Source organism: Aedes aegypti, chromosome 2 (genome assembly GCF_002204515.2).
Source record: "Aedes aegypti strain LVP_AGWG chromosome 2, AaegL5.0 Primary Assembly, whole genome shotgun sequence".
Taxonomy (NCBI): Eukaryota; Metazoa; Arthropoda; class Insecta; order Diptera; family Culicidae; genus Aedes; species Aedes aegypti.
This window is the reverse complement of record NC_035108.1, coordinates 454755053-454777386: the sequence shown is the minus strand read 5'-3', so window position 1 is coordinate 454777386 and position 22334 is coordinate 454755053. Positions and strand designations below refer to the sequence as shown.

At 36.1% G+C, this 22334-nt stretch overlaps 1 protein-coding gene across 5 annotated transcripts in view; it reads right to left on the bottom strand.

Moving 5' to 3' along the window:
* LOC5570853 (guanine nucleotide-binding protein subunit alpha homolog) overlaps positions 1 to 22334 on the bottom strand; it is a 54893-nt gene that overhangs the window by 17775 nt on the left and 14784 nt on the right. For all 5 annotated transcript variants that reach the window (XM_001653319.2, XM_021848079.1, XM_021848080.1 and 2 more), the window contains exon 3: positions 7147 to 7285. In XM_001653319.2, coding sequence (XP_001653369.1) covers positions 7147 to 7285 — 139 coding nt within the window. The remainder of the gene's footprint in view (positions 1 to 7146; positions 7286 to 22334) is intronic.

The following is a 22334-nucleotide window of genomic DNA, read 5'->3' as shown; positions in this document are numbered from 1 at the left end:
AGTCTTTGAATTATTTTTCCTGTAAGGAAGAATAAAGAAAAAAGAGACTTTGGAGACAATTTTGATTAAAATAGGAACCTATCAATAGAAATAAAGGTTTTTAAAAGACTTGCATTAAAATAGAGACCCAGTCTCTAAGGCAATACATGTTACCTATCCTACACCAATTTCTGCAACTCACTGTTGAGTAAATCTGTATGTTCAACTTGAATATTAAAACATGAATAGAATAAGCATAATTCGAATTAAGGTACCAATAAGAAAGGGAACATTAAATGAATTTTGTTGTTGACGAATAACATGTAAACATAAACATCTACAAAGATGTATAGAATATTAAAGAACATATCTAGCGTAACATTTGAAAAGGGCCTATCTGCAAAACGTAAACATTGAGAAATTCTCAATTGAAGATTCCGTACCATATTTATAATTCCTATTTTAAACCCATTCGCATTTTTACTAGTTCCATACCTGTGTTCGACACCCATTAAAGTCTGTTGCGTGGCCCATTATGTTTCTAATCTCAAATAACACAACAACTCGTAAAAATTGTTGAATTTAAACATCATCGGCAGATAGGCCCTTTTATGAATCTTCAAACCAGTTAGGCCCTTTCAGTTAGGCCCTTTGATTGAACATGGTTTCAGTTAAGCCCTTTTATAATATGCTAATTTTATTGATTTTTGAATTGGTTTGCATAAATCTTGAACAAAATTTAGCGATTGTGTGAAAAAACACTATATAATAGCTAAATATTGGAAATTTTCGGTTGAAGATTCAGTACCATATTGATTATTCCTATTTCAAACCCATTCGCTTTTTACTAGTTTCATACTTGGGGAAGATCCAAAAATGACGTCCATCGTTTTTCGGGATTTCTAGAACCCTTCTACCCTCTGTCACGCTTTTTCTAATACCCAATCCTGTCACATTTTCGTACATCCCCCTCAAGAGGCCTCAATTGATGGACGTCATTTTCGGATAACCCCTTGTGTTCGACACTTATAATGGTCTATTACGTGGCTCACAACGATTTGAATTTGAAATAGCACAACAACTTGTAAAAATATTTCAATTCAAACATCATCCGCAGTTAGGCTCTTTTACGAATTTTCAAACCAGTTAGGCCCTTTTTGAATTTGCTAATTTTATTGATTATTGAAGTGATTTGCATAATTCTTCGACAACATTTAATGATTATGTGAGAAAACAACACAATATTATACAAGCTAAATATTGGAAACTATTCTATACAAAATCAGCAACATATTGATTATTGATATTTCAAACCCATTCACTTTTTTACTTGTTTTATACTTGTGTTAGACACTCATTATGGTTTATTATGTGGCCCAGAACGTTAGTAATCTCAAATAGCATATCTACTCGTGAAAATGATTGCATCGTGAAAATGGTTGCATTCAAATATCATCAGCAGTTAGGCCCTTTCAATGAATCTTCAAACCAGTTAGGCCCTTCGATTGGACATGGTTTCAGTTAGGCCCCTCCAGTTAGGCCCTTTTATTAAACATAGTTCCAGTTAGGCCCTTTTGGAATTTATTGATTTTATTGCTTATTGAAGTGATTTTCATAGTTTTTAAATAAAATAAAGCGAGAGAAAAACAATGTAATAGCTACATGTTGGATATTCTCGGTTGAAGGTTCAGTACCTTATTGATTATATCTATTTCAAACCCATTCACTTTTTTACTTGTTTTATACTTGAGGGCCTTCCTTAGCCGAGCAGTTTAAGTCCGCGGCTACAAAGCAAAGCCATAATCTGAAGGTATCTGAGTTCCATTCCCGGTCGGTCCAGTTTTTTCCGTAATGGAAATTTCCTTTACTTTCCTGAATATAGAGTACCTTCGTACTTGTCACACGATATACGAATGCGAAAATGGCAACTTGTCAAAAAAAGCTCTCAGTTTATAACTGTGGAAGTACTCATTGAACTCAAAGCTTAGAAGCAGGCTCTGTCCCAGTGAGGACGTAATGCCAAGAAGAAGTATACAGGGTGTCCATTCAAAATCTGTTTTTTAATTCCCGGATTTTTCCCGGATGCCTAAAATTTTGGTCTACATTAAGATCCTTCGATTTGATATTTTCCAGGCCTTTGTCAGTAAGTGCCGATATTTGAATTCACTTTCAATATATTCGTTTTCAAATTTAAAGGATTTTTTTTTACCGTTCAAAGCCTTTATACTTTTTATAACATGAGAACATTATTTAATTTTCTTACATTTTGACTGTCTACTATTAGAAAATATTATCAATACTATTGCAGTTACATATAAGATTGAAAAGAGTAGAGGATTTAATAGGTATTGAAATCAAATCACTGAAGGTTTTTTTTTAAATTCTGCCACTGTTTGCTCTAGGATGTTGGGTAGTACAGAATTAGGAAAAGCATTTGCCACTATTCATTTTGTTTTCATACCATAAGCAAGGTATGCTGTTCCGCTCAAGAAAAGAAAAATGTCTGCGGAAGAAATGGTCAAGAAATGTTCTACAGTGAGCTCCATTTGAATTGACATTGAGCATTTCGTGCAAGGAATTTCCCACTCATTGTGATAGGCTGTGATTTTCTTTTCAGGTGCATAGTCCCTAATCTAAGTTATTCATTTATATTAATGATATTTCGAATACACTTTGGGTTCAAAATTATATTGCTTTAAATTCCGAAAAAGTTTCAGACAGACATATATTATTGGAAAGTCCAAAAGATCAGCACTAAACACCTTTTCAGCAAACTTAAAAAAAAGTAGAACTAAAAGAAATGTGGCCTAAATTACTTGTAGGCTAGGTCTTCGATTTTTTTACATAAACCAATTCAAATTGTTAATCAAAAAACCACTTATAATTTTGGATCCGGTGAAAAACAGCATGGGTGGTCAAAACTACGGAGAATATCTAAATGTGGACCATAATTCTACAAAAACGAAAGGCCTAATATCTAATCTAATATTTTCTAAGAACGCCTTACAAATTATGCGTGACATGGCCCATAACCCTAGAAAAAAAAATCTTAATCTAGTTTCGTAATTCTTATTGGATAAGATATTTTTATCAGAAACGATATCTCGCCAAAAGAACATTTCGACATAGATTTTTCATAAGGCTTTATCTGTATTCATCTATTTCTTTTCATCGTTGCTCTCTTTGCATTATTGCAGAAAACTGATTTACTTTTCGTAATACGTTTTCGTGCTGTAGCAAAAACAACCACTTTATCTAGCTTCATGAACAAGAAATATTACAGATTTGTTTAATTTGACGAAGTTATTAGTTTAAGAGAGGATCGATGACGAGAAACCGCTCATGTCAGTTAAACCCTTATGAAAGAACAGTAAATCGACACTTTTTTTCCTCTATGAAGCTTACTAAAAAATTGACATAAATCCTTAACAGCATCTTTCCAGCAATCCATCTGCCCAAGAATACTTAACCAAGCATTAACCAAGAATAAGCATCTCCAAGAATCTGCTAAACTTAAAATCTGAATAAATCCGCCCATCCTTTCAACAGTAGAACCACATAGATCTCCCTAGAAAATTTAACGAAAATCTTTTCAGATTAGCTTTCCACCAACCGCTTGAAATCTGCTAAGAATAAAAAAAGGGTCAAGATTCTTTTATAAAACCTACTTGACGTTTTATTAGTGATTCACTACTTAACTTTTAAGTGATTTTCCAAAGCACCTTCAATTGTGTCCCGAAATGTTTTAATAAATTCTTGTTTTTATTTAATAATACGAAAGAATGTGTTCTCACAAATACTCTAGCAATTTTCCAGCTCAAATAACGACTATTGACTGTTTAAAGAAACTTGCGACGATGAAAGCGCCACCATACTTCATATAACGGAGGGTATTAGAACTAAATTGGAGGTGATGATTTCGCGATTTGGAAGTAAACATCACCTCCAAACATTAGCGATTTTGCAGTAAGATGTTGACATTTGATCACGATAACATATTAAAACTTTAATTTAAAAAATGATTCCAAATATGAACCTTGACACTTTAGATCATGTTTGACGTTCACTTTGTTGACAAAAAATCCACAGGAGTTTTAGTTTTAACGCTGGGGTTGTTCCTAACTGACATTTCGGAAGGGTCACGGAAAACAAAATACACCCAAAATTTTTGTTTAATCCAAGGGGTGTGACAAAACCTCAAAAACCATAAAAAACATGTTTTTCTGACTTAAACCAACGAAAATCATTTAAAAATTTAGTAACATGTGTTTCTGACCTAAACTTAAGCGTTTGGTACTAAATTTAAAACAGGCCTTTGGACCCTATAATCTGTTTCATTATCGCCTGGATTCCCGTTACGATTACTGTAATAATCTTATTAAGAATTTGCTATGAATCTTAATAGAAATCTATCAAGCATCTCACCAAGAACTATGCCGGGAATCTCCAAGTGCCATTCTAGATTTTTTCAAGGATAACAGTGTTTCAAAGATTTCCTTTTAATTGCCGCCAGAAATCTTTGAATCATCTCACAAAAAAAAGGTTTATCGGAGAAATTTTTGGTATTTTTTTCTAGTTTAATTTATTAAAAATTTCTCCAAAATCCAACAATTTTTGTTTATTAGGAATACTAGAAACCGTTGAGTATTCCTTTAGCATCTTGCCAATAGTTCATCATTATGCGAAGTTTGAGTTGTCAAACATATTGTGTCTAATTTTTTTATTTTTGTCCACAGTACCTACTTAAAATTTCAACAAATTGGTACTCTTATATTCGGAATACATATTTTTTCCGGTGTGTTCTACAATTTCCCGGTTATTTCCCGTATTTTTCCCGCCCAAATGGAATTCCCGTGTTTTTCCCGCTTTTCCCGGATTTCCCGGATGGATGGACACCCTGCAGTATAAGAAGAATTCTTGCAGGGATGTTACAAAAACAAACGAATTTGTTTTTGTGAAAATCGCGACTTTTGGAACTCGATCCACAACTAGAGGCAAGAAATAAAAATTAACAAATAAAAATTATTCAAAATTTTTAATGTAATTGATTTTTTTTCAGGATAAAAAATCAGTTTTTCATAGATTGAACGTTACGTGGCCCAGTAATAGACTATGAGTGTCGAACAAAAGTTTAAAACTATTAGATAGCAATGAGTTTAAAATAGTAACAATCAATATGTTACAGAATCTTCAATCGAGCATTTCTCAGTTTTTACGTTATGCTGATAGACCCTTTTCAAATATTTCACTAGGTTCCATTATGTGAGAAAAACACTATACAATGGCTAAATATTGAAAAATATGGAGGAAAATTAAAAATACACGAAAGGGCCAATCTGATTTTGATGGAAATTTTCAGTTAGGCCCTTTTATGACCAGTTAGGCCCTCTTAGTTTTATCATTTTCAGATAGGCCCTTTTAAATTTGAATAAAATTACCATTAATAATGCATTTTGCATGCCCGTAAGATTATGTAGGAGTAATTTACGTAAAAAATGATACGAATAATGAATAATCAAGTTTGTTTACATTTTGCAGTTAGGCCCTTTTCAAATGTTACGCTAGATATTGATTACATTCATTTCATTATTTATTGTTTTATTTTACAGCCATTTTAGATTTAAGGTGAAACATCACGGAATTCAAATATGACCGCCCCAATAGCCGACTCGTGCCCCTACTCACGTTTTTAAAGGCACTGAACTGGAATAGTTGGAAAACGTTTCTGAACTTTTTATTTCAAGCTTTCTGCTAATGCACAAAGCCAACATAAAATGTGCACTGTTCTGGGATGCTTTCTTCGCGAGATTTGTGTTGTGTTGAAGTTTAGATGCAATCTTAGAAGTTGGTTCCAAACTGTTTCACCCTAAAGCACTTTCTGAATGTTATAAAATAGTTTGACTTCTCATAATGAAAACCTTACAAAGAACATTTAAAATATCTTATCTTTTCTAAAGTGTGAATATGTTTTCTGAGAAAGGGCCCCCACAAGACAAGGGGCCCCCACATTGCTAAATTCGACTCTGCTAAAGGCCCTAGGATATGGGGCCTTCCTTAGCCGAGTGGTTAGAGTCCGCGGCTACAAAGCAAAGCCATGCTGAAGGTGTCACGGTTCGATTCCCGGTCGGTGCAGGATCTTTTCGTAATGGAAATTTACTTGACTTCCCTGGGCATAGAGTATAATCGTATCTGCCATACGATATACTAATGCGAAAATGGCAACTTTGGCAATGAAAGCTCTCAGTTAATAACTGTGGAAGTGCTCATACGAACACTAAGCTGAGAAGCAGGCTCTGTCCCAGTAAGGACGTAAATGCCAAGAAGAAGAAGAAGGAAGGTCCCAGGATTTACCCCAAGAAATGATTTTTTACTGAATTCTAGCAGAAATTTCATCTTGGTTACTGAAGATATTTTTCCTAGAAAGTAGTTCTAGTTCTAATGAAAGTTATCTAAGAATCTAATCCTATCTTATTCTAGAGCTGGAAATCCCGTTGATGGTACCATAAATTTACCAAAAACGAGAAAAAAAAAACGATTAGATGTTGCGTTTTGTATTTCGCGTATTACATCTGTTTCAGACATGCTTTCAGAAAATTTTAAAAAAATTCTCTCAAGAAATCTTTTACAAATACAGATATTATTATAGAAGATTCTGTAGAATATCCTTCTAGAAAGTATCTAGGAATGTAGGAAATTATCTAGGAATCATAGCTTTCTTTGATATTTTTTTAAATGTTTCTTGCTATTCTTCTTAAAATTCACTGAAATGTTCTTCATGAAAAACTTTATGCGATTTATTTAGAAACGCATTCAGAATTCACTCTTAAAATTCTTCCAGGAGTTTCTGCATGAATTGCTCTACAGATTTCTCTCGAAATTGTTCCTCGGATTTCATTTGAAATTCCTGTGGTGATTCCTCTGGAGATAGCTTCAACAATTTGTAAGATTTCCAAGAGATTCATGCAATCTCCAGTAGATTTTTGAATGAATTGAATGGATTTGTAGAGCAACTCTTCATTAGTTTAATTTCTTTATTAAGATGAATTTTAGCACAATGAAGTATAACTAATTCCTCACCCGCAAGCACTTCGTCATTCCCAGGCGAACTGAATCAGTTTAGGCTCCATTTCGTAATCTTAATACTAGACAAATAAATATTTCACTTACCTTTGACTATATTTTGGTAGATCACATGTTGATACTCCTTAACTAGTTCGGGTTCGAATTTGATCCCGTGAATAATCCGCATCTGCTTGAGGAAGGTGGACTTGCCGGATTCTCCCGCACCTAGCAGTAGCAGTTTGACCTGTTGAAAGGAAAAAAAAGGAACAAACCAGATTGCCAGAATTAGTCGAATTTTCGTTGTTTTACCCTTTGTATATTGTTGTTGCATAGTCTCGTCTCAGAGCTGTTGTGTAGTACAGACAAAAAGAAGTTGTGATTTCAACGGAAAAAAATAACACACCGCACCAAAGAACACTATCTGCCATCCCCCCAATATCTTTTTGTGGAACACAGATTCACCGGAAGAAAAACAACGGCGAGAAAACATACTGTGGATACATGTACCTAGTCTAGTCGAGGAATTGGACCGGGAGAAACCCAAAAGCAGGTACACGAGAAAGATTAGAGTCGTAAAAATCAGCTTAATGGTTTTACTGCTGCAGTGGATCGACCCGATAGCAAGTCCCGGGTCTTGGGCAAAAAAAAAAAAGAGTTACATCACTGACCGCGATGGTTTCGAACAAGGGGATGACCGCGACAAAAGGTTTTTGCGGCTATAATAGAATGAAAATGCTTCATAGAAAATAAAAAAAAACTGCTACTGATAAATGAATAACCGAATTTAGTACTATACCATTTAATTCCACTAGAGTTTACGCTATTTCGACCTCAACTGTAAGGCCGTCTTCAGTGTCATGTACTAGACTCGAGTTCTTGAAATCAGTTAATAACTGTCGAAATGCACATAGAGCACTATTCTGAGAAATGGAAGTTTAAAGATTTTTGGAATACATTTATACTGTCTATGCTTCAAATGACACAAATTATAATTACAAATAATAGCTTTTATTTGTCAATGGAGCATTTTATTTCGGTATTGGTGCTTGAAATAGGCTGCCGTTGACCGCCTTCTCGGTGTTGGTTCACCATGTTTCATGTTGGGGAGATTTTTTCCAGCAAATCTGTCGCGCAATTTTTTTGCTCTTCACGGCATTCTTTACGAGATTAGGAATGAGACGGGAAAGAAGACATGTTGTAAAGTTTGACACCTACCGCTTCGGATATCGCCTTCTAGGGAATCTAAATTCGGCAAACAAGCCTGGAAACAACAGTTTCCTGTGGAGCCGGTTGTTCTTTTGGGAACGGATTGGAGAGATAGTTTTCTTTCGGGTGAAATTCTTTTGTGCTTCACGTCATGCTGACGAAAAGCAGGTGTACAATTTATGGCACGTCGTCGATGACGACGTTGTCTAGCTGGATGTTTTTGGAAAGTAGAGACAAGGTTGTAATGGCTCTCGTAAAAACAAGCATGGAGTGGAGAGACACGCAAAAAAATACGCTGCAAACGGCTACCTGAATTGTCAGGTCAACAGTCTTGAATGATCCGCTGGAAGATAAGCATAACAGGTTGTTCTTAGGCCGGCAGTACATGCATTAGATTTGGAAATAATTCCAGAAGAGGGTTGATTCGAATTTTTCTTGTCCGAACATCTGAACTGAGGTCGTTTCATTTTACTAGCATTCTTGATTTGTAGTCGTTGATCTTTTTATAGTTTCAAAAATTTCCCAATATATAAATTGACTATATCACAAAATAATGATTTAATTATGGAAATTTGGATTTAATTCAAATTTTCATCTTCTTTAATAAAATTTCACATCCGTTTTGACCAATAACTTCCAAAGTCTAAGGCTTATGTCATCGTATTCGTTTTGGTGGAGATAGTTTAGTGATCTGCAGATTTTCGTCTTCGAAATGTAAAGGCTCTGATAAAAATCTGGCCTATAAAGATAGTGGAAAAAATACCGACAAAAAAGGTCACTCTAAACCTTTAAATGAAAAAAGTAGGTACTACGTGCTTCCGCACCTAAACACATCCGGGGCGACAAGGCCAGCTGGTTGACGCAGTTTCTCGTTTATTTTATTATTCTTATACTGTGTGCACACTCATTTTCTACACAATTTTCGCAAACATTTTTTTACTGCGCATGGCGAACTATTCTTTGGCATAGCTTCCGTCCCTGTGACTCATGTCTGTTAAAGTTGTACAAAAATGGAACTATATTTTCATATTGAGCCGTAACATTTGAACCAATAATCGAAGCTAGTCGAACGATCCGATAACATAGATAATATTCTCGTAATAAATGAAATTAATACTGTGTAAAGTATCACTGCAACTGTTCTCATAAGAGTTGTGAACTTGGGCAGAGATCTGTGTAGCTGAGCCTGCTATGCGATCAGTGGTGTTAGTCATTATTTTTTGTAATCTATGCGTTATAAGCGTTGGAGCAATTCTAAAAGAAATATAAACATTTAAAAGTAGGTACCGTGGGGTAACATTGGGCCAAGGGGGTGACTTTGACTGCCTCTTTCGATGCATCTCATGGGTAGTAGGAACGCTAAAAACTAATATAGGGTCAGTGTTCCCTTAGTGGACAGTCCCCTATAGTCGGCTTTTTACGGCCGTTTTGTTATGAATCTTTTCAAAATATTTTTTGAAATGAAGGTCAGGAGCTATTTATCTAAGTACCATTGATACACAGCTTGATTTTGTTCAAAAAATGATCGAAATATTTAGTTTTGCTTAAAATTTGAGCTCCCTTGCGCCTATAGTTAACCTATTGTTCCTATAGTAGCACTACTGAGAAAAACTATTTTTTATTATATGAAATTATATGAAAATTATATGAAAGAATTAAGTACTTTTTTTACATCAAACAAAAAAAAAGCTTTTGATCCACACTTTCAAGGAAAAATATAAAAGCTTTGTAAAAATACGGTTTTGATTAGTATATTGCCAACGCCGTAATGCTAGTGCTACTATAGGAACAGAAATTAGAAATAGTGCTACTATAGGCACATGTATTCCTATAGTGGCACAAGCGATAATAAATGCAAACATATGAGTTTTCGCAGTTTTCATATTTTTCTCACAAAACCAAGATAAAAAGCTTTCAGATGATGTAAAAATAATGACGCTTGCGTTATTTTTAGATTTTATACGAATATTTGTTCTTAGCTATGCGGCTATTGGTACATCGACCCTATGACCATCTATTGGCTATTTTTAACGTATTCTTCAACCTTGACACATTTGATTCATTATTTTGGCATTAGTTTGCTGTTAAAATATTAGCCCAAAGTCACCCTTATGAACCAATGTCACCTCGCACGACGGTACTCCAAAATTCTTTGGGTTTTATACCATGTTCAAGTGGTTTCTGAGCTGGGTTGGAACTTGGAACTACCTGAGAACGTAAAAAATGATTCGGAATGCTCTAGTTAGGTGGTGTTAGTGGCTAACAAGTTTGATCTTCTTTAACTTTTGACCCTGAATAGAAAAGGGTAGTAGTTTTTCTGATCTTGGCATTACGTTCGCCGTTAAAATTTGCGTCCCTGAGCTATTTTTACAATCAAATTTTCGTGATATGTTGGCTCTAATTTCCATAATTTTCAGCCGATTTCAATAAAATTTTGACACAACGCCACAACACTATTCAAGTTTCTTGATCTGTACTGGGAGTGGAAAAACTTGAAGATTGATGTGAAGCATGATGGGTTTGCAATCATCTGATTGATGTCTTCCTCCAGGGTTCCGGAATCGGCTCTCGAACATCCTGGAAGTACTTTTAAGTGATCCAATGTTGCAACAAATTACTAAATATGCAAATATGCTCCAGGCGAAAAATTTTGAAGATTGATGTGTCACGTCATATGAATTGCAACCAGCGGATTGATGTAGTTTTGTTTGATCCGTACAAAATAATTATGGAAATGTCTCAAATGACCTTCGGACAGACCCCACGGAACATTCGTCTAAATCCGGAACCGACCGTCCGACTGGGATTTCCAGTACATATCAAGAAACTTTAATAGTGTTGTTCTGTTGTGTCAACATTTTATTGAAATCGACTGAAAATTATGGAAATTAGAGCCAAAATATCACGAAAATCTGGTTGTAAAAATAGTTCAGAGACGCAAAGGTTAAAACAAACTCTGCTTCTAAGTAAAGAAGTTCTTACTAAGGGCTGTTCTGAGAGCTTCTAAGTTGCGAAGAATCCAACAAAAAATTTAAAAATTCTTCAAGGTTTTTACGATTTATACAAGCAAGTCTCTCGTAACTTTTCAAATGAACCTATGAAACAATGAGAGGTTCTCTCCTCTATCGCTCTCTTTCGATCATAACAGTGCTTGAGCTTGAGCTTGAGCTGAATTGGCCGCCCGTGGTTGCTACTCCAGTATCACCAGATCAGCTGCACTTACACAAGGAACCAAACCAGATGACTGCTTGGGATTAACAGGCAGTGTATAAGTGCAGGTGATCTTCTATTTTTAGGCAACAATGGTGCCTGCCACGTCAGAATGCAGACCAATGAGGGAAAGGGGAAGGAATTGATGATGCATTCAACTGGCTCCCACGGTTGACCGTATATACCACTGCGTCAACGCCAGTTCATGCGGGAAGGGTGAAAGGGTGGGGTAATTTTTATGGCAGAGAGGCTTGCAGGTTTGGTTAGAAGACTGCCTATGTATCAGGCGTAAAGGAAAGCATGATATAATGATGAACGATTGGAAGCGTAGGGAAACGGTTTATTTCTGTCTTTGGTTCTAGCAAATGCTATGAACTGTGATAGATAATACATCAACTGTGATATATTGAGAGTGGTAGATAGAAGCAAGTGAAAGATACAACTACAAAGTACGAGGAAAGGGACGGGCCTGGGATTGAACCCATGACCTTCTGCTTATGAAGCAGAAGCGGTAGCCATTAGACAATCAACCCCGTCTATCTTTCGATTATAACAGTGCAATACTAAACATCAAGTTGGGGAAGTTTTTCACTATAGATCGAAATACAAAATACAATGTCCTTGGCTAGCATTTTATATCAAAAAACGCAAAAGAAGAGATATGTGGCTTAGTTATTGATTGAAGAGAAAGTAAACAAGGCTCGCTTTGTCTGTCTGATAGGTCTTTTTGAAAAGTTACGCGAGTAATCTCCAGGGAGTCAGAGATTTATTCAAAAACTTCTTAGGCGTTCCTGCATATTTCAGATGGATTCTTTCGCGAATTCCATAAGGCGCCTTTTAAAAATAAATTTCTCCAATTATTCCTCAATGTATTCCTTTAATGATAGTTCTATAGATTCTTCCTGGCTTCTTCCGAGCATTTTTTAGGATGTTTCCATGGTGTGCTAATAAAATTCGTGAAAGGATTTCATGAGTGTTTCTTTTTAACTTGTACCCAGGAAATTCTTTAGATTGGGGATATTTCCAGGGATGATTGCTTATATGATGCCTCAAGGAAGGTTACTTCAAAGATACTTCGTCAAATTTCGCATGGAATAGCAGATACTTTTTGCAGGATTACTTCAGAGTGATTCAAAAGATATTGCTCCGAGGAATTCTCAAGGATATCTTATCTAAGAATATTTCAAAGACGTTTTTGTCAATTCCTTCGGACATAAGAACAAGCAATACATTTTGTATTTATGTATGCAAGTTTTCATGATGTTGTCAGAGAGTTTCATAAGAAATTAATCCAGATTCAGAAGTTACTCCTAAGATTTGTTCAGGAATTTAATCAGCTATTCTTTCCTCCAAAAAATTTCATATTAGATTTTTCCAAGAATTTTGTTTTGGAGATCTCAGGAATACAACCTGGTTTTTTCCAATGAAAACCACAGAAAATACTTCAGAGATTCCAAGAAGATACTCCAGGAATTTATCTGTTGATTCTCCCATCGATTCCTCAAGAACATACTCCCGGTTTAGAACATCCTACAAAACTGTGCTTCATGATTTTTTAAAGATTTTGATTTGGAATTTCTCAAAAATATCTTCAGGAATTATTCCAGAGATTTCTCCTAAAATTTCTATAAGAAAGCCTCATTTTTTTTATAATTCTCAATGATTTTCGGCATTTCTCCAGGGTAATGTAAAAAAAAATCAGTAATAAAGTAAATACTTGAAAATAAACAAAAATTGTGGGAGGTTTTCTTGAGCTTGAGCTTGATTGGCCGCCCGTGGATGCTACTCCAGTATCGCCAGATCAGATGCACTTACACTAGGAACCAACCAGATGAGAGCTTGAGACTAACAGACACCATAAGTGTATAAGTGCTGGTGATCTTCTATTATTAGGCAACAATGGCGCCTGCCACGTCAGAATGCAGACCAATGTATGGAAGGGGGAGGAATTGATGTTGCACTTATACTGGCCCACTGTAGACCGTGGAGTCCGACTGCATCTACGCCAGTTAATGCGGGAGTGTATGGGTTGGGGGAAAGGTATGGCAGAGAGGTTTGCTGTTTGGTTAGTAGACTGCCTATGTATCAGGCGTAAGGAAAGGCGTGCTATAAAGATAGAATAATGGAAGCGTATGGAAACGGTTTCTTGTCCGTCTCTGGTTCTAGCGTTCGCTATGAACGAACAGTTTTTGAGAGTGAGAGAGTGAACGACAGTAGTAAGTGAAAGATACAACTACGGGGACGGGCCTGGGATTGAACCTTCTTAAAGACACGGACACCGTCTTCAGCTATTTAGCTGTACAGACTGTAACTTAAAACTAGACAACGGACAAGCATGCTCCAGTGGCACAGCCGAAAAACATTTCTGACGAAAAGTTTCTTTGGCTGAAGCCGGAATCAAACCCTCACCCCATGACACGATGCGCTTAAATGCCTGACGACACTAACCGCACGGCCACGAGGCCCTGCTTATGAGGCAGAAGCGGTAGTCATTAGGCCACCAACCCCTTCAAAAAAAAATGTGAGAGGTTTTTGAAGAAAATCTTATAACTTCTGTGTAACTTCTGAAATCACCTGAAATTCTGATGAATAAAGGATTTCTGAAGAAAGTCATATACTTCTGCAGAGGTTGAAGAACATCGTACGGAATTCCTGAAGAATTGAGTGTAGATTTTGCTGGAAAACTGGTATGGAGCATTAAATAAGCTTTTAAAGATTCTATGAGGATTTTTTCGAGTAATTTGTTGATAAAAGTTCAGAAAAACTACAGGACTACGGGACAACATTCTGGAAAAAAGGAACTCAATGAAGAATCATAGGTCGAATTAATTGAGAAATTCTTGGAAAAATTTCTAATAGATTTTCTGGGTTAGATCGAGGAATTTTTGAAGCAACTGCTGGGAGCAACAGTGGATCAAAGGCGTAGGAATTCTGGTAGGGCTTTTTAGATGATAACACTGAACGAACTTATTTAAAACATCTGGAATAAAACTTTGTGGATTTTCTTGGAAGAATTTCTGTAGGAACCTTTGGAAGATCTCCCAAAGCAATAACTAGAGTATTCGGTTGAAGGATTAGTGAGACAGTACCTGTAGGAAAATTCAGGATAGTCTTTGAAAAAAATAATAGTAGCGTTGGAGTACTAAAGGATTTCCTGGAGTTAATTTTGGAGGAATACCTCTGAGCATCCATTCAAAAATTGCAGAAGAATTTTGGTAGAAGTATCACTAGAAATTTTTTGGTGAGATCCCTGTAGGAGTCCTGATAATACCAGACGAAATTTCTGTACAAATCACTAGGATAATTCCTGAAGTTTTTTCTCAAGGAATCTGAGAAGAACTTTTCAAAAAATCAGTTGAATAGTCGCGTAATAGTTTCTGAAGATTTTTCTGAAGCCTGTAGAAATTTGCATCAGAGTTAACTACATAATTGAGACTTTAGATACCATTCTTTGAAAATAGAGACTTTAAAGAGACTGCAAGTATACCAAGCCTCTACAAACAGAACAACTACCAGCCCGGTATGAGCGCGATTTCTCGTTAGGTTTACATTCAAATTTTGATCAGAAATAGCGATATTCATAGTTTTCATATTCATAAGTAGATGAAAAAAAACAAATTTAGTACTATACCATTTAATTCCACTAGAGTTTGTATCCTCTGACAGATACGCGAATTTCGACCTCAACTGTAAGGCCGACTTCAGTGTCGTGTACTAGACTCGACTTGATATTTGATTTTCATTTGTATTTATGTTTATGATTGGATCGAAGTTCACACCAAGCTTTGTTCATGAAAGCTGTTTATACAAGATTATCAAAAGGAACATGAATATTAATTTAAGGAATTTTGAGATTTGAAGGTTTTTGTGGAAATACCGTCACGATTTTTTTGAGTTTTTGCAAAGACTCCTTCCAAAAATATATTCAAGGATTACCTAATAAATGCTTCTTTTCCAATAATTCTTGCATTCTTCCAACAATTTCTACTGCATCCAGTAGGTAGGCATATTACAGTTAGCTCTCCATAACTCGATATTGAAGGGACCATCGAGTAAGGGAGGTATCGAGTTATAGAACACAAACCCAGTGCAAATGCGATCCAAGGGACCATCGAGGTAGCCATGAAAACCAACTTTTACTATGGTTATCTAACTCGATATCGAGATACGGAATATTGAGTAAGGGAGAGTTAACTGTATAATTATTTATCATTATTGATGTGGCTTTTCACCCTTCGCGAATTTGTTACTCATGAAATGGTAGGAAGAAAATAAAAGTAAAAGAATACATAAACTCCTCTATCATCGGTAAGTGAAACCATACTCAAACAAAGAGACCGTCTACTCCACCGCTATCCGCAAGAACGAATGCCCTGAAAAGACACCGAAAGTGCCGACAACTGCCACTTTTCTACAATTTCCCTAAGAAAGTGAAAATTCCTATCCCGTGACACACGGGGCCTGTTTGATCATGAACATTCTAGTACAAATGATCGCAAATTACCCGCGGCGGTATTTGCTCTTTCAGCATCCATAATCCAACTTTCAATAAAGCTGACTCCTCTTCCACGCGGACTTTGCCAATCGGCATTGCGAAGATCGTGGCGAGGCCTTGGGTGAGGGACGGGTAGGCTGGCGGATTCCCGTTTGGCGTAATTAACATTGTTTACAAGGTGTACCGGCGAGAAAGGGAGAAAAGCGATAGGGTCGACCTCACGAGATGCCCCTTGTTGTCTCAAGAAGCATAGAACCACTAGGGTGTACTAGAAAACATCAATTTTCGATAAGACGTGGTAGAAAAACCGAATTTAGTACTAAACCATTCAATTCCGCTACAGTTTATATCCTTACACACACGCGTATTTTGACCTCAACTGTAAGGCCGTCTTCAGTGTCGTGTACTAGACTCGAAATGCGCGTATTTGTCAAAACATTCAAACTCTAGCGGAATAAAATGGTACCGTTAAGTCACCAGTCACCGTGCGGGCTCCATTCACCGTGCACATATACAAATTCCTACAGAATATTCATACAATTTTCACAAATTATTCTTTTGTCAGCAAAATAAGATAAAACTGATAAAATGAAGTAGTTTTTGTCACAAAGCATTTTGAAAAACCTAGTTTATGTAGTCAAAATCATGTGAATTCTGTTTGATAATGAGATTTTTCAACACTCTTAGTAGAAACGCCAAAAATTACCATTTTTCATTTTTAACGTAAGAGTATGAAATTTTTCAAAATTTCCACAAGTTTACACTGTGGATACTACTAGTTAGATGTATTTCATCGTATGAGCAATGAAATTTTATGCAATTTATAATTTTTTATTGTGTTTCAGTCAAAACCCAAATGCACGGTAAATGGACCCTTTTCAATATGTATGGTTCCCATTACCGTGCATTACCGTAAAAAGCTTGAAATTATTCGGTTATATTAGATTTATTGTTATGTTGTGATTAAAAAACTTCATATTGAGTGTTTGAGTGAATATGAAATGATTTGGACAATACAGTCAAACCTCCTATAACGATTTTAATGAAACATTATTTATTTAGTTAATTTTTCAACTTTTTATGTTTTTTATTATAAATGAAGATTTTAATACTCTTAAAAATCAGTGCGCACACTACTAGCAACATAGCTGCTCCATTACCAACGTTTCTTCAAGATACAAAATTAAATCATGACGAAAACTATATGCACGGTGAATGGTGCACTGGTGTGCACGGTAAATGGTGACATAGCACGGTACGAGGCGACCTTAACATTACATTTTCAAACATATTTTTAGAGTATTTTTTGTTATCCAACACTAGTTTTATATTTTTTCCTGAATTATTATATAATTGCACGCTACGTAGTGGTATTTTAGTACGCATTAAATTATTTGGCAAAGTTATACAATTTATTGAAGTGCAAATTTTTTTTAAATGCACGGTGAATGGTAGCTTGACGGTATAGTACTAAATTTTTCATTCGAATTTTCATTTGATTAATTTTTAAATATTAATTGCCATAAATAAGAACATGTGCGAACATTGATTTTTTTTCTGGGACACCCTAACAACCACTCTCTTAGTGGTGTTTTATGGCTCCATGTGCGCGCGAGAAAGCGGGTGAAAGATGAGCAAAAAGCATTCCATACCAGAGGAGCAGTGTGGGTCAATGTCAGTCGATGCCACTGTCTCTTCGAAGCCATTGTCGATCATGGTGCGGTAGACGATAATGATCGTGAAGACGCTTTCCGAGATTGCTAAGATTGTTCGACGTGGCTCCGATAAAAAAGATTATACGTGCACACATCGAAAGACCTTGAGGCAGTCAGCGATCAGCAGAAACGCATTTGTCATCTATCAATTTGGCGCGCGTACGCAACTCGGCAAACAGCGAATGAGTGATGATCTTCGGGGTAAAGCCGAAGGTCTCTCAACTCTTTTGAGCGAAATTGAGACTGATAAGGAAACAGTCAATTACTGCCGATGAAAGAAGTACATGTTGCTTTGAAATTGCGAGATGAGATGTGGAGGTTGAATGTATGAATGATTACTTATTAATCATCATCTAGTTAACATACTTTCTATATGTTGAAAAACACACTAAATTTGCCTAACTTTTTTTTTAAATAAATGAGAATAGAATTTAGTACTATACCATTCAAATCCACTAGGGTCTGTATACGATGACAGATACGCGTATTTCGACCTCAACTGTAAGGCCGTCTTCAGTGTCGTGTACTAGACTCGACTTCAAGTACACGCCACTGAAAACGGCCTTACAGTTGAGGTCAAAATAAGCGTATCTGTCAAATGATACAAACTCTAGTGGAATTAAATGGTATAGTACTAAATTCAGTAAATCATTTAATTATAGGTATTTCACTAAACAGATCGAAGATTTATTATTATATGTTCTTTGTTTCTTGATGAGTTTATTTAAAAAAATAAACCTCTTATAGTTCAAAATCTAGAAAATTTGTGGAGTATAATCCGTAACGTAACGTAACTCTGGATCTCCTAAGTCAGAGGAAAATTTCAAAGGATCTTTCAAGATTCCAAAGGTTAGTTCTTCGGTGATGTTATTCACAAGATCTTCCTGAAGCTGTTTCTGGAGGAATATGAAAAGATATTTCTGAAGAATAATCAGCTAAGAGTCTGTGATGTTTTCCATGCAGTCTCTAGCATTTTGCACTTTTTTTTTACTTTTAGAGAATTTCCATTTGAAATAGAGATTGTCAACAAAAATATGACCGAGTCTTTAAACAGAGAGCTGTTACCAGTCCTGCATATACAATATTAATAGCAATCTTCGAGCATTGCTCATTCACAGCATTTGAGAACAACAGCAAGCCATAGTTCATTGTTCGTACTCAACCGTCGTCCGAAAATTTTCTTCCTACTTGTCAATCAATCACTTCACTTTCACTGCTCACTCGCCTCGGTTCCATTGAATCTATTAGCAAAGTGTTGCGAATACACCCTACATTTGCTCTGGTTCCATGATCTCTACCAATTATCACGTCCAGGTTTTGAACTCGAGCCTCGAGCTTCAATAGACAGTCTTGGTGTCCGATGTTCACGCATTCCAAAATCTACGCAGAGAGAGAGAGAGCAACACGAGGCGGGCATCACTTTCGAGCAGATTTTTAAATCGATCAACGCTCAGTTGCCTGATAGTGTTGCTGCCCGTACACTCTTCATACTAGTTCGCGGTGTGTGCCGATGATAAATGGGGTGCTAATGGATAGCTAATGAACCAATTGCGCGGAACGAAAGTCGGTCACTAGTGGGGTTAGTGCGAACCTCTACGACAGGGTTTCCTAACTGGCGGTGCACAGTGGTTCCTCTCCATACAATAGTTGGAAAAAGTCCTAAAAGTCCTTTCATTGTGACAACATGTCTACTTGACGGTTTCAAATAAAGAGTTATTGGTTAATGTGGAAATATTATTAGTTGAGCTTTGAAAGCATTAGGAGAAACTTCCAAGAAAAAAATATCCAAACTTGCAGGCTTCATCCTTTGGTGGAGAGGCCTGTCTCATCCGCAAACAAAGATTTATTACATCCCTGAGGTAACTGAGGTAGGCCAGATGTGAAAATGTTGTATAATATTGGTCCCAAAATGCTGTCTTAAGGAATACTAACTCTTACAGGAAGTCTTTCAGATCTGGAGTTCTGATAATTAACCTGATGTGTACGATTTGACAGATAACTTTGAAATTATTCTAACAATGTATATGGGAAATTTTTTTTTTTTAAATTTTACAATAAAGCCATCATGCCAAACACTGTCGAATGCTATTTCTATGTCTAGAAGAGCAAAACCAGTACAGCAGCTTTTAGATTTGTTGGAACGAATCAAAATTGTTACACGTAAAAGTTGATGAGTGGTCGAATGTACATGTCGGAATCCGAACTGTTCATTGGCAAAAACTGAATTTTGACCTTTTCAAAAAAAAAATTACTGATGGAGGAAAGTAAGCTGATTGGAGATGGCTGGAAGCTTCTGTAGGATTTTTGTCTGGTTTTAAAATTGGTACAACCTTAGCGTTTTTCCATTTGTCAGGAAAATATGCCAACTGAAAATGTTTGCTAAATATATCAACCAACAATAAGCTACTCTCTGGAAGTTTCTTGATGAGGATGTAGAAAATTTCATAATCACCATGGCTTTCATATTTTCGAATTCTCTAGTAATTGCAATAGCTCTCACTTCTTCCAAATCAGTCCCCCAAGAATTTTGCAAAACGTTCTCTTGATTGAGAATGCTTTCGAAATCCTGAGTAAGTTGATTAGGCATTTTTAGAGCTCCATGAGATGTTTGTGAAACTTTTAAGAGGGGTCACACCTTCAAAAAGGTTGGAAACCACTGCTCTAAGACATTGACGACGAGGACTCTGCCATATTTGAGAAAGAGTGTTGTTGAATTTACCTGAAAGCCCCTTTTGATGCACACAATTTGCGCGCATATCGTATCGATTGGGAATCCTTTCACCCTTGATAGGCGCGCTATGAATGGGTTCAAGCTCTGGTTGGGCGAGCTAATATAATGAGAGGTCGCTGGCTCGGACACGGATCGAGTTAAATGGGTGTTAAAATTGACCAAGGTGGAGCCGAAATTGTTTCGCTTCCTTTGTGTTTGGGATACGGGGCTTTGTTGACTGAGTGAATGATTTGAATAGCTGGCTGAAATTACCGTACAAATTCGCTTGCTGTAAAGAAGTATACTTTCGTGAATCCATCAATTTAGAGACTGAAGGCTACGTTTATTGCTTGCACAGCGATAAGGTTGAACTATTTTAGAAATTTTATCGAAATAAGTTGCCTATCTTAAGTCATTTTATAGAGTTTATAGTTATTTTGAGAAATTGGTTGTAATTCTTATGAACCAGACATTTTGTTACGAGTGGGGCAAGAAATTTTTTAATTTAATTTGAAAACAAATGTTATAAATGTCATGGTGGTTAGAATACTATTCAAGTAAGCGAGTTTCACTCTAAATATAGAAATAGATAAGGATTTGGAAAAAATATGGCTATTTGTTGTTTTTAAGCGTGAAAGTTGTAGTTTTAAGTCGAGCTTTCATTGCTGGGAACAAATTAAACAATTATTTGATTTCCTATCTAAGGCGTTTCTAGGCCTATTGTAAGGATGATTTGAGGTGTATTAGTTTTGCATAAATGGTTGGAAATCATTTTTAATCCATAAAGAGCATAGTGAGGCTAACGTTCGAATCAGAGAGGCATTTCGACTCATATATTATCTCGCGTAAATAATTGCAAATTGCCTAGAATCCACATATTACCTGATCGTGCAAAACAAGTCACCAACATTTCACTTTTTTACTAAGTTTTGCGAAAAATTTCCTTTTTCAGGTATATAACAATTAAACCTGTTTGGGACAATTTGTTTTATGCAAATTTAGTGTACATTTCTTTGCAAACATAAGCTGGTATAAGGTATGCCTATCATAAGGACTGTGCTGTTTCTTCCTGAACGCCGTTTCCACGAACACCAGTTCGCCGACTGATCCTTTTCCTCGAATGACATTTCCCCAGAAGACCCGTTTCCTCGAGAAGTGATGCAGTTAAAACAGACCAACAACAGTCTTCAATGACAGCGTGGAGTACTAGAAAGAACGATAAGCAATCAAAAGAAAGTGATATATAATCATCGTCAACTAAACACATATTTCTAAAGATGACGAGGTCGGCGAATTTTGAAATTTAAACAAAGAAGGACGAATATCATATGAGTAGTTCGTTTACCACCCTGAAATGTATGAAGTTATTAAATTTCTGAATACCATAAACTTTTCGGGGAAATGGTATATTCAGGGAACTGGCGTTCGGGGAAACGACATTCGGGGAAAAGTAGCACAACTGTCATTAGAGTACCGATATTTTGTGTTTCAGCCAGCGAACTTTTGCCTCACACTAGCTTAGACCTCTGTCCCATCGGTACACACTTAGATTAAAACACAGAATTCGGTGAAATAATCCACAGAGTCTGAACTGTAAAATACGCTTTTACGGATTTTTCTGTAAAACACTAATGTTTTGATTAGAACTGTCAAATATTTACAGAATATTCTGTAAAGCAGAAAAAGTACAAAATTCTGTAAAATTTTCACATGCTGTTCGGTGAAGATGAAATATTTCATTGTTTGCACCGAAAATCTGTGAAATCAATTGTCTATTGCCAACCGCGGCTTGAACCAAAATTGGTGCTGTTTCGAGTGAAAAAGTTAAATAGAATAAGAACCAAGTGACTATTTTAAATTAGAAAATGGGCATCCAAAATAAGTGAGGCTGATTAATATTTGTATGGTAATTGTGAGGAATGTTTTAAAATCCCAATAAAATTAAGGTGCACATGCG